Source organism: Nelusetta ayraudi, unplaced genomic scaffold (genome assembly GCF_046127955.1).
Source record: "Nelusetta ayraudi isolate G7.1 ecotype Tasmania unplaced genomic scaffold, CSIRO-AGI_Nayr_v1 ptg000042l, whole genome shotgun sequence".
NCBI lineage: Eukaryota > Metazoa > Chordata > Actinopteri > Tetraodontiformes > Monacanthidae > Nelusetta > Nelusetta ayraudi.
The window spans coordinates 16,434,057-16,447,114 of NW_027466092.1; the positions used below are offsets into that span (position 1 = coordinate 16,434,057).

The following is a 13,058-nucleotide window of genomic DNA, read 5'->3' on the forward strand; positions in this document are numbered from 1 at the left end:
AGCATTAATCACCCTGCGAGAATAGTTGTCGACCTCGCCAACAGCAAATATCTCATGTCGCTGCTCAAATGTCGCCCTGATTTAAGCGTGTCGCAGCATATTCAAGCGCTCGGCGCAAACAAAGGTGTTTGGCCTGATTCTTTAGGGCTTGTTTGTGTTGCTGGAGGAGATAAGAAAGAAGGTAGTTTGCCTTGCGGATTTCCTCAGAATCATTGTGTTCCCAAACCACCCATAGCTCAAACGCGCGTCAGTGTTTTTTCTGTGAGGCAGTGCAGTGAAAAAAAAGGTGATGATAGATTGAGGACACCAAAGACAGAGGGGAAAACGCCTCGCGCTGGATCTACAGTCTTCAATCGGCCACATATTGACCGACTCACGGAGTTACCTCAGCTTGTGCTCAAATCAATGTTAGCCCCCCTCCACCTCCCGTGAGCGTTGAATATAAAGTCATCCAAATTGTATTATGTTAGGATGTATGAGCCATTTCAAAATATTAATTCAGCATTATTTAAGGTGTCCGTTAAGGACAGCGGTAACGGCTCGCCGTGCGTCGACGCAGCTGAGCGATTGCACACCTCTATTACACGTGATGTATGAACGTGTGAAGGCGGCCTATTTTTCATTACCGAGGCATTGTCCCCCAGAGGCAGCTGTTAAGGAAGAATGTGAATTATCCCACCGGAACAACTGGCCCTGGTCAGGTGCGAGCCGGGGGGCAGGAGGAGCAGAAGGGAGGTGGCGAAGGAGGCTTGGTAAGGCTGTGGAAGGACGAACGCCGTGGCGAGGTAGCTTCTGCCATTCTCCAGCCACCGCCGCCGCCACCTCCCCTACCCTCCGCTCAGTTAATTGGAATACAAAGCACAGTGGGGTCGATGAGGGAGTATTGGTAGATTGCGCGGGGAGGGGGTCCGCTGTCTGTCTCAACCTTCACTGCCGGCTGAAAATCGACTGGGGAACCAGCGAGCGAGACCGACACACTGTCACCGGTAAAATGAACTGTCACCTTGCATTTCTCAGCCTGCTGGCGGCGGCGAAGTGGCTGCTTTGAACCATGTGACGTGACGCTGATTGAGTTCTGGTCCTCCCCCTCCCCCCGCATCCAACTGCCTCCTCCTGGATTCTTAAGAAAAGAGCAGGTTTAATTTCAAGTGTATTTTGGGCCCTCTATGCAAAGCATCCAAGCTTTGGGTGGGTTGGGTGGGAGGGGGAGGGGACTCAAACATCTGGCCGTCCTTCATCTTGAGCTTTCAATGGCTGCTCTGTACATCCTCGCCACCCCTCATTATTTCATCACGCTGCTTCGTTACTCTGCCCCTCTCAGCCAGTCTTGTTTTTCTTGCGGCACATAGTCATGGCAGTGTGACAGGAGCACGGAGAAGGAAAACTATTAAGGGTAGCCATTTGGATCCTGGAGGCAATCCCATCGAGTATTAAGATGTTAACCCCAGCCAAGTCACTTGTCTCTCTCAGTTACCAGGCTGATGAAGTGGGGGAAAGGATGCAGCGGTGGGGAGGGGTGGACCTTGGAGGCTGGGATTTCAGGTCGGCCGGCACTTCCAGATCCAGTCGAGCCTGACCCTGCTGGGGGGAGGGGCTGTCAAGAATCTTCCAGGCTGGGCTAAATGGAGCGCAGTCGCCACAACAAAGGAAGGGGAGAGTGTTCCGTCGTCAGCCAGGAAGTGTTTTTAACGCTGGGAAAACTGTGCCAATTTACTGTTAAATGGAAGGAAATGTCTCGCAGCTATAATGTGCATCTTTGGATATCGCACAACAAGCAGTGCATTTATTGAAGTGACAAATGGTGACCACAGATTGAACGTCCTTAATCATTTATGGCATTTATTAAACCAAAATGATCAATCAAGGGGCATCCGCAAATTAATAGCCTAATTAATAATGTAGCCCCACTTCTTAATTTTTATCATGTCTGTGGTCAACCATGAAATTTGTCTCTTAATCACAGTAAAGATGAGAAGGCAAAAAGCAGAGGCACAGAGCTGAACTGGACTTTGTTCCTTTAATGCTAAAGAAATCATGTTTTCCTCTGCTGCGGCGTTGTTATTTCTCTGTTTAAAATGAATTTTCTGTCTTGTGCGCTGACAGACGCGCCTTCGTCAAGCGTCATCCACGCCACCACGTTCGCTGTTAACTTGAAGTCCTCCGTTTGATGTCCTCCAGTGGAAGCTACTCCTCTGTGGAGTCTCTTTACGTGAGCGACGCCCCCACGCCCCCCTCCCGTCACCCCTGCGAATACTGTATCTGCTCCTTCCTTTGAACCTGGGACCCCACGGAGTGACATGCAGGAGAGGAACTGGTCAGAGAACCAAGGAAGTGAGCCCGGCAATAGACTTGTAAAAGAGCCTGCGACAACTGCGACCAGCATGGGGTACAAACAGCACCGGGTTGACCTCAAACGCAGCACAGATGAGGAGGAGGAAGGTTGGGGGGGGGGGGTGGATGTGCGAGATATCCGGGAGAAATCGAAGTTGCTTGTGCAGTAAGGTGTTGCCACTTCGTGGTGTCTAAAGGGTTTTTTGCGACAAGTTGGGTGTCAGTGTTCATCAAACATTTTCTGCTACCCCCTCCCAACCCCAACCACCCCCCACCCCCTCCCCAACTTTCTTGGCCTACAATCCCCGGCAGAAGGCACAGAGTTGAAAAGCATCCCCCTCTTCTTTCTTCACCTCCTCCTCCTCCTTCTCCTCCTCCTCCTCCTCCAAATGAACATCTGTCTCAGCGGCGCTGGCTGCAGCGGCGGCGGCGGCTGACACCTCCAGATGGAGAGCCCGCTGGGATCGCCGCGGTAATACCACCAGAGATGGCAGAGATTGCGCCTCTGGAATGAACTCCAACACTTGTTTTCCGCACCTTTTCTCCGTTTTTTTTTTTCTTCGCACTTCGGTTGTTGTCACAGAACGTGTCGCCTCACGACAAATCGTCCTCGGCCTTGTGACTCGTCTGAGCGGGATAACAAAAAGAAAATGCACGGCAACAAACCTGTCAGCCACTCTCTCATCAGCACTAATGGGCAGTGTGGTATTTCAGCTGTAACTTCTATTAGCGGCTCGATATTAATTTTTAATACAGTTGTAAGAGAAATGCGTACACACACGGATGCTTTTCAAATGATTGTTCATTTCCATTTCCTTAAACAAAACAAAAAAAACTTTTGCGGCTCTGCAGAGCACCGGCTGAATGGCATATATAATCTCCGCTGTATAAATATTAAAGGCAAAACTTGAATCTAAAATATAACGAGCAAACGGCCTCAGTAGTGTTGACTTCTTCCGCGCTGCTCCAGCGTCTTGACAGATCAACTCCGCATTCATTCGTGCCTGAACTCTGAGTGAACTTTGTCGTTTGCGAAAAAAAAGAGGGGGGGCACCAACAGGCCGGTGCTGCTGGGGCAGAAAGTGTTGTGTGTGTAGGTGTGTGTGTGTGTGTGTGTGCGCAAACCTCACACCCAGTGCAAATATTGGAACTGCTGCCCGCTTCGCAACGCCCCAAGAAAGTAGGTAGTCAGGTCTAGCAAACGTTTCGCTTGGAGAGACGGTAAGGTGAGAAGAGTGGGGTCAAATTTTCAGTCCCTGTGTTTGTTCGTTGTTGTTGTTGGTTTCAAGAAGCTCTGGCAGCTTAATTGTTTTTTAAAAAACGAAGGAAGTTATGTCAAACAAAGCCCGCATCAGATGTCTGTACCCAATGTCAGCTGTCGCTGAGCAGAATTTGGGCAACAAATCGAGGGTGAGACTCGGTTCCCTGGAGTTTGTTGTCATGTTTAGAGCCCCTGGAGGTATTTTGAGGTGAAAAGGTCGCAGGGAACCACCCCATGTGTTGTGAAAGATTCCTCTTGTCACATTATGCAAGCAGAGACTATTAATGGCCATGAAGAATTTGTGCTGCAATTCAGTGATACAATGAGTGTGTTTTTTGTTTTTTTATTTAGAGCATTTTTATTTACACTTTTTTTTATAAAAGGGGGGGGGGACTTTGTGAGGAAGAATTTTGTTTTTCTTTATACATTAAAAGCAATTACATTTTTTTCAGTTTTACAGATTGCATTAAGCTGAAAGCATCTCAGCTGTCGCTGTAAAATACCCTGTCAATAAATAGTGCAAAAAAGGAACTCTCCAAAGAAAAAACAGCTATGGAGGCTCCTGGTAAATTTCAAGTACAACAGTCATTGAAAAAGTTTGTAAACTTTTCCCACAGAAATTCAGAAGTCAATGCACTTTTTTTGCACACAGATAACAACAAACACCCTGTAAACTTAACAAGTCCATATGCACATTTTCACAGTTTGTTCCTCCGGAATGGTCGTGCTGCTGCTGCTCAGGCCCTCACGGTCACATCATGGCTCGCGCTTCTTGAAGGAGAGGCTTCAGGCCCGCTCACTTTCTGCGCAGGTCTCGCCGCGCTGCTTCCTAACCCGTAGTTTCCGAGTTTCTCGCGTTTCTTCTGCTTCATCCTGCGATTCTGGAACCAGATCTTCACCTGCGTCTCGTTGAGCTCCAGGCTGGCGGCGACCTCCACCCTGCGCGCCCGCGTCAGGTACTTGTTGAAGTGGAACTCCTTCTCCAGCTCGGTCAGCTGCTTGGTGGTGAAGTTGGTTCGGATCGCGTTGTGCTGGACGCCGAACTCGGACACGCCTGCTGTACAACGAGAACAAGGAGCGGGGGTGGGGGTTGGGGTAGGGAATGATGAATCGTGATGGAGATGGAGTAAAACGAGTCATGAGGCTGATGAGAAGATGAGCGGGGAGGGGAGTGGGGGGGAGCATCAGTCGCTGAACGCATTTCCGAACAGCTGAGCAGCTTATTCGATTATTTTAAGCCGCGTGACACCGACCTGTTTTAGGGGGATTCCTCTTCACTTTCATCCAGTCGAATGTTTTCGAAGTTTCCTCCACATGCTCCACCAGCTCCTTCTCCTTGCCCTGGGCCGGCAGCCTTGTGAAAACACTCTCCGGATACTCCTGTAGCCGCTGCTCCCCGCTGCCGAAATGCAGGTACTGGCCCCCGTTTGGGCCCACGGGCCCGCAGCTGCTGTCCCCGGTGTAGGGAGCCATGTTCGTGGCGAGGGGGGAGACCTGTGCGTGGATGTAACTCCGGTCCTGTTCGGGAGCGAGGCCGTATTGGTGGTGTCCGTAGTCCAGAGGGGAGCCGTACATGGAGCCGGTCGGTGCGGCGAACTGCAGGTCCAGGTGCGGCTGGTGGTGCAGGGGGAGGCCCGGGTTCTGGTGCGGGCCCGACGCCGACGGGGCGACCAAGCGGCCGTCCTGTGCGTAACTATCACTTGTTGCGCACGAGTTGGACGACACGTATCCATGGTTCAGGTTGTGGTATCCGGCCTTGGCACCGAAGATGTTCGCGCCACGGTTGCACACTGCAGGGTAGTCTAGGTAGGAGCTCATCCTGGATGCGCGGCCCTGCTGTTTGTTCTGAGCGGTCATTAATCGGTGCACCCTTGTGCCCTAACCTTCTAGGTAGTATGTCAAAGCTGTAAAACTGCCCCTCCGCCCTCATATCACCTTAGTGACACACCATGTGACCCGCGAAAAGCCAATGGCGAGAGAGCCACGGCGCTCTGTCAAGCCTGTGGGCTCGTCCATCAAGCGGCCTCGCATTTCCATGACAAACGCTTCAATCAAACGCGCTCATCCATCTGATAAGAGCGCAAACACGGCGACACATCTGAGGTCAGGTCCCCGGTGTTGCTGCTCACACTTACAAATTAATGGCACATTTTGTAAATAATGACGCAATGAAAGCGCTTGTAAAAAACAATAATAACGAGGCTTTAAGGCTATAAGGTGTTTTAGTGTCTCGGTAATGGTGAAGGCGGCTGATCAGTTAAACACAACAGATCGTTAGAGATTCGTTAGAATGTTTAATTTTTTAAGAAATCAGCTTTCAATATGCATTTTCTCTACTAAATCATACTACATTTGAAGATAAAATTTAAAAATTGTTTGGAGCTTATTTAAATAAAAGTGAGAGGTGTTGGACTTCGGATTGACTGGTTCACTGAATTAAACCATCGATCATGAGCTCCTTTTGGCAGATTGACAGCTCGTCTGGCCCACTTTCTCAACGAAAGAACAAAGGGCGTATTTTAAAACCACATAACACATGCTTTCTTTTTTTTCCTTTTTTTTTTAATATATACAACAAAATATTTTTTATCGTAGTGCCAACTACTCCAATGAGAAAAACATAAACATGTTACTATCCGGGCAAGTGTCCTGTGTTTTGTATTCATTTGTAGTGCCTAATAATCCGAGAAACCATCCAAGATCAGGGAGAGGAAAAACTCACCAAAAAACGTGAGAATAGTATCTCTTGCGGAGACAGTGTTTATTTGAGAAGTTCAACCAATCGATTTGAAATGCACATGAAAGTTGTGTCTTGCATCATCAAGCACATGCGTGAAAGTTCAACACATAAATAAATAATTAAATAAACTAAACTAAAAATAAATAAATAAATATACAGATACATACAAATAAATAAGATGTAAGACTGCTAATGAAGTAAATACAAGCGTCTTGATAAAACAGGCTCGAATATCAGGGTTTTTTTTTCAGGACGGGGGGTGGGGGTGGGGGTGGGGGGCGATGGAAGAGTTCAGTGTTGGCTACAGATGAGTCAGTTTTGGTGCTTGCATGATTCTGTCCTGGCTACAGCTCTGTTGTAAATACGCGTCGTTAAAAGCCACGAGCGGCTCTGTCGTGTGCGAGCTGCAGTGCACTTCATGCGGGAGCCCAAAGTGCGGGCCGTTCGTGGAACCCGGGGCTGAGTATTTGGTGAACTCCGGAGTGTTGGCCAGGTTCTGGTATGGTTGGCACTGAGGCGATGGAGAGACGGGCTGGTAGTCTCCGCAAAGCTGCACATAACCCAGGCTGGACAGAGTGGGGCTGCCCGGGGCGGAGGGGGACGACGGGGCCGAGGAGGAGGAGGAGGTGGTGGAAGAGAACGCGGCGAGGCCCTGCGCTCGCTCGTCCTTCTTCTGCTTCATTCTGCGGTTCTGGAACCAGATCTTGATCTGCCTCTCCTGGAGGTTAAGCAGGCCGGCCATCTCCAGCCGCCGCGGCCTGCACAGGTAGCGGCTGAAGTGGAACTCCTTCTCCAGCTCCACCAGTTGCGCGCTCGTGTAGGCTGTGCGCGTCCTCTTGGAGGCCGGGCCCGCAGCGGAGCACTTCCGGGTGGGTTCTGTAAGGGTGGGTGGAGGATGAAGGAGAGATGAGAGCGTTTAATCAGAGCAGTGGAAGTGGACTTCCTCCGGTCTGACAGACCAAGCCTGTGTTTGTTAACAGAAAGGTGTCTGCTTTATTAATCTGTATCATATCACATATCAAGATTTGTTCGATACAAAGCGCAATGGTGAAATACACACACATGGAATTATTTAACTTAACTTTGTTTTAAAGTTTTTCGGTCCATTGAGGTCAACATATTAGGACCAGCAGACAGGGAAATAAATGACATTTTTAGAATGGGGATCAGATACATTCTCCTATTCGTTTACATTAATTTCCCAGTTTTTGTCAAAAACAGCATCTGAGTCAGAGGTTTATGTTAAAAAAAAAATCTTGCTGTCCATTAAAAATTATATTGTGTTGATTGTGCATTCCCCTTTTTATTTATTTATTATTATTATTATTATTATTATTATTATTATTATTATTATTATTATTATTATTATTATTATTATTATTATTATAAATAATTATATGTTTTTGTTCTGTCTTCTGTCTATTGATATCAATATAAATTGATTTCATAATATTAATATTTTATTGTTAATCTGTTTGGATGCACGTTGCTGGAGAAAAGAAATTGAGCCTCAAACAACATCAGGACATCCGGCTGCGTGTGTGACTGCAGCACCATCAGCGGCTGTCTGACCTTTTGAACCCGAGGAGGAGGAGGAGAAACATGAGCTAATATCTTCCATTAAAGGCGGCCTTAATGAGAAGCCCTCACTCACTCAAAGAAAAACCGCATCAGTCTCACAAACCTGCGGCTCTCCTGCCGTGTTTCTGATCCGCGTGTCTGGACTCCGTCATCCAGGGGAAGATCTCTCTGCTGTCCGCCGCCGTGCACTTTGGCTCTGCGGCCCTGCGGGGACGCACCCTCCCCTGCGCGCCGCCTTGTGCCGGGGGTCGGTGCGCGGCTGGCCGATGGCTGCAGCCGAAGCCGCTGACAGCAGCCTGGCTGAGGAAGCGCTGCTGCTGCTGCCGCTGCTGGGTGTTGTGCGTTATTCCACCGCTTTTCTGCATGTCCGTGAAATGTGGCCCCTCTTTTCTTTGACCTTGTGACGCAGTGATGGCAGCCAAATGTCACATGGCAGCTTCCCAGAGAGCCGCGGGCTTCTGGCCTGAGAGGATCCATGAAGGGGGAAAAGACAGAATCAGGGAGGAGACCAAATGATCCATCTTATCACCTCAATGGTATCCTGACATGAATAGCAAGCGTCTCCGTGCACAGAGAGGCGCGTTTAGATTTTAGAATAATAAACCCAAGGAAATCCAGTCCGGAGAGAATCTCTTTAAATCACAGTGGAAATAGCATTATTATTTTTTCTTCTTTTTTTTCTTTTTTATAATACAGTGTTTCTCACCTCAAGTGAGCTCACCTCGTGTTCTATTATATATTTCATTACATATTTATTCTCAATAGATAGCCTGAAAAACAAACGATTAAATGATGATATAAGACGCGTAAATTGTAAATTGTAATTATATAGTGTTGTACATTGCCTTTAAAAAGAAATGAAATAATAAGTCCAAACATACGCAAATACAAACAATAACGCCAGTAGGTCTGCAAAGAGACTGAATCAAGCACGATTATTATAAGAAAACTAAAAGGAAAAAAACAAAATGCATTTTTTATTTTGAAGGCAGTTGGCTGAAATTAAACTGTAGGCCTAAGACTGGTAATAAATAACAGAACCTATTGTTTGTAATGTGCAGCACTGCCGCTACGAAAAAAAAAATCTCGAAGAAAAATTAAATGTTGTTAACACATTTTGCTGCAAAACTCGTCCATCATATAATAAATAAATAAATGCAGCGAAACGATTCCTTTGTGCGCTGCAGCTGTTTAAGGCCTGGACTGGGGTATAAAATGTAACAAGGGAGGAAAAAAAAGAAGATATTTTTTTACTCACAAAATTCTCAAAATTAAAATTCAGCAAAAAGGAATCAAAGTGTAAAGAAATGCGTTCAAAAGAAGCCGGGCAGAGGCAGGGGAGGAGGATAGAAGCAGTCTGGAGGCATGCAGCTTTATGAACTCTGAATGAACCGCGGCTCGAGTCAGCCTCGTAAATCATAAAGACACATAACCCGGTCTGCGGCACAACACGGCGGCTGCCTCACCTCCACACAAGCCAAGCCACAGACACACACGCACGGAACGAAAACACACTAGAGCTACCGCGCCGGCTCCCATCTCACCTGTTTTCCTTGCTTCTTTTTTTCTATGTTGCTGCTGCTGGGAAATGTGTCGGGTTATAAAGGGGAGGGGGGAAAAAAACAGCGGGCACCGCGCGCGCTGTTTGTGGCGCTGTATGGGCGATCCGGCGGAGGGTTGAGGCGGAGTGGACAGTGAGCCCTGTATGCGCACCGCCGAGGCATTTCCACACACAATGATGGTGTGTGTGTGTGTGTGTGTGTGTGTGTGTGTGTCCAAGGATCCCTCTCACTGCTGATCAGGCAAGCTCACTTTCACATGGTAATAACCCCCACGATAAAGATCACGAGTGTCTTAGTTAGTTTTTTTTACACGGGGCTAAATTGACTTTGACAATTAGAGCAGACTGGGAAATGTGAAAAGGTGGTTGGAGAGATTTTATTTTTAACGCGGGGCCCAATTTGAAGAGGGTCAGGGATTTTAAAATAGTTCCTGGAAGAGGGCTTGGCTTTTATTTTCGTGTGTGTGTGTGTGTGTGTGTGTGTGTGTGTGTGTGTGTGTGTGTGTGTGTGTGTGTGTGTGTGAGATGGGCCCTGGGAACCAGTTCAACGTTGTGATGATAAATTCAAACGTCTCATTTTACGAGCGATGCTTGAGATGGCCAAAAATAACTCAGACCATTTAGACTGCTGTTTGTTTTTTCTTACAAAAAACACACAATATCGTTATCTTTTGGATTTTTCTCTTTTTTGTGTATAATTAAAATGAGTGATCCAGGGGAGACAGACGGTCAGCAGCAGCGGCGGCATCCATTAAAAGAAAAAGAAAAGCCTCCATCTGCAGAAGTTCAGACTGATGCAGAGGAGCCGATCGGGTTGCTGACGAATCATGGAGCGGCGGCGGCTAATCGATAGGCGGTGCGTTTGATCTCTCATCCGCATGTTCTGCCCGATCGCTGATTTGGATGTGGACGCGGCTAATATTTAACTAAGTGGCGTTAATTAATGCAAATTAGGGAAGCCTTTGATCTGTGAGCCGTGCATCTCGTCCTCATTTATTGGATTTTTGCAACAAAAAATAAAAAGAGGAGAACAGAAATGCACGAGGAAAGCATAGTGAGTTGAATTTTAAAGGGGGTCAGATCACAAATATGCAGCATAAATAAAAAATAAAAAAATGCACGCGCATATTTTTAAAATGAGAGTCTCTTACGAAGAATTTTCAGGCTCATTATGGTGTAAATAAAAATACTGATGACGGCCACGAGGCGTGGCCTCAAGCTCCCGAGCTTTATAGCGGCTATTACATTGCATCATACTGAGGTATCAACATCCCCTCTATTACTGCATACTATTAAAGGTATGAACCTGAATGCGCAACAAATCTCACTAATAGTCTCAAGGGTGCCATGGGGGGGAAAGTGCTGTGAATATCCAGGAAATCAGCAGGAAAGTTGCAGCGTTTCAGGACACGTGAAAAGAATGAGGGGCAAAAAAGGAGTAAACAGCAAATAGAAATGCACGTTTGTTTGAACGTATAAAGACGCGGAACCCTGTCTGATCGGTGAGGAACACACACACACACACACACACACACACACACACACACACACACACACAGTCAGACGTATACGCACACACGCACGCGCGCCCTCCACCCTGCAACCCTGCTGACAAACGCAGCTCGTTGCAACCCCTCATGTCAATTAGCTGCAGGTAGCACGCAGCGACTGGAGGTGAGGTGGTGGAATCAGTAGCTTCATCTCAACACACACAACCCGAGCAAACGACTAACCAATACGTCAAAATTTAACAAATGCAACAAATTAAAATTTTCTTTTGGGAATGATTTGATTTATCTATTTATCAGGTGTGGGTAAAATTTGATAAAGGGGGCCGGAGCAGCAGCAGCAGATGGATGGAATGATTTGGTGACCCACCACAGGAGGAAAACATATGGGATGTGTAGAAAACATGTGCTTCATTGTCAGTTGAAAATGAACCTAACAACAGCTTTAGAATAGAATATGTGTCTTTGAAGGCCCACGATATTTAGCTCTTTATTGAAATGACTCTTAAAACACTGACATAATGAATGTATGACATACAGCTATTTCATGACTTAGTTACTATTAATATCATTTCTGGCATTCATTGCCGGATTAAAAAGCTTAACGTGCCACATATGGCCCCCGGGCCGCAGTTTGCCCATGCTAGTATTTATGCTATAACCTTTCCAACATGAACAGGTTTGAGATTTAAGCAGCTAAAAACACAATATACAGTAAAAACACAATATAGACAGTTTGTAAGGAAACCATATTCATCACGTTTCGGAATTAGAGAGAAAAACACAAACTTACATGTCTGCGGCTGCTGCTTTCTCATCAAGAGGGATTCTGGGTCTAGTCTGTTGTTTGTTGAGTTCTTCCTCGCCTCACACACTGTCAAACACACACACACACACACATACACACACATACACACACACACACACACATGCACACACAGAGTGAAAAACCCCTCCTCGGCCTGAAGGCAGCACCCTGAAAAGAAGACAGATGATGGTGCTCAACAATGGCCCACATTCAGGGCCTGTCCTGCAACTTTCACACACGTCATATTCTCCAACAGTGTGCACACGAGAAGGAGAACACATTGAGGGAAAAAAATAAAACATTAGCTGCAAAGAGAGATTTCTCACAGGCTTTGTTTTGTATTGCAAAACGGGTATAAAACTTTTTTTCTCCTCTGGAATCCCTCGTGGTAATGTGTCGCCACCTACATGCTCCCCAAGACGCAAACTTGTGGCTGCTGTTGTAGTTACACAAGTTTGGATCTACAGGGTGGATATAGGTGACAGAAGGTCACATGACGGGAGCAGACAGCATGATTGTGACTGAATGTTACTGAAAACAGTAGACGACAACAGGAATGCAGTCTTACCTCAAGGATCTCACCTCTATCTCTATTGCAGGCTGTTGATTTGGAGGTTAAAGTTTACTGTGAACTTCATGATCTCGTAATCTTTGGTTTTGTGAAAAAAAAATCTCCATGTTTCTTTGTGTAAGTAGATTTGAAGATTCCCACGGGATTTTAATTGAGACAAACCCAAAATAATTTTACAGTGCAGTTACTGCATTGTTTAGATTTAATTGTCAATATAGATCACAACGCTTCTAGCTCTGGCCTTACTTGATTGTATTAATTGTGTTTGTTAATAAAATATGTCTAAGGCACCAAGTTTGTGGAGATGTCATAATTTCAGAGGTTGAATTAATTTATGTGGCGATAAAAGCCAAAGAAAATATCAAAAAATAGAATTGAACTCTTATCTGTGTCAGTAAATCCTCATCAAGGCAGTCAATGTTTCAACAATATTAAGATTTCAATGCTGAATTTTATAAAAGAAAACAAGCAAACTTTCCTTTTCATTTATATTTAAATGCTCAGTGTAAAACTGCTGTATGTATTTAATAAGACAAATGACATTGCAGATAGATGATGGTATCTTATTCTTGCTGGTGCTGATAAGTTTGTGAAGTGACTTTTGCCTTCAGCTAATTGAGTCCAGCAGCATCCAGCATAGGGTCACGGCCTTCCAGTGGGCCGCCTGATAAACCCCAGAGGTCAAGAGACTATAAAT

The 13,058-nt window shown here is 46.2% G+C and overlaps 2 protein-coding genes across 4 annotated transcripts; both read right to left on the reverse strand.

Moving 5' to 3' along the window:
* Positions 1-3,907: 3,907 nt before the first annotated feature.
* On the reverse strand, positions 3,908-5,521 carry hoxb1b (homeobox B1b). Of its 2 annotated transcripts, none has more exons than XM_076034922.1 (2): positions 4,846-5,521; positions 3,908-4,646 (listed from the first exon to the last, which is right to left on the reverse strand). In XM_076034922.1, exons 1-2 carry the CDS (start codon positions 5,447-5,449, stop codon positions 4,330-4,332), a joined length of 921 nt encoding a protein of 306 aa, XP_075891037.1. In that variant the 5' UTR covers positions 5,450-5,521; the 3' UTR covers positions 3,908-4,329. The 2 variants fall into 2 exon arrangements, with proteins under 2 accessions (XP_075891037.1, XP_075891036.1); XM_076034921.1 differs by having other exon boundaries at positions 3,909-4,649; positions 4,846-5,518.
* An 802-nt stretch (positions 5,522-6,323) lies between these two features.
* On the reverse strand, positions 6,324-12,053 carry LOC142893927 (homeobox protein Hox-D3-like). Of its 2 annotated transcripts, none has more exons than XM_076034924.1 (3): positions 11,772-12,053; positions 8,017-8,371; positions 6,324-7,208 (listed from the first exon to the last, which is right to left on the reverse strand). In XM_076034924.1, exons 2-3 carry the CDS (start codon positions 8,276-8,278, stop codon positions 6,634-6,636), a joined length of 837 nt encoding a protein of 278 aa, XP_075891039.1. In that variant the 5' UTR covers positions 8,279-8,371; positions 11,772-12,053; the 3' UTR covers positions 6,324-6,633. The 2 variants fall into 2 exon arrangements, with proteins under 2 accessions (XP_075891039.1, XP_075891038.1); XM_076034923.1 differs by lacking the exon at positions 11,772-12,053 and adding an exon at positions 9,458-11,268 and having other exon boundaries at positions 8,017-8,376.
* Positions 12,054-13,058: the final 1,005 nt, after the last annotated feature.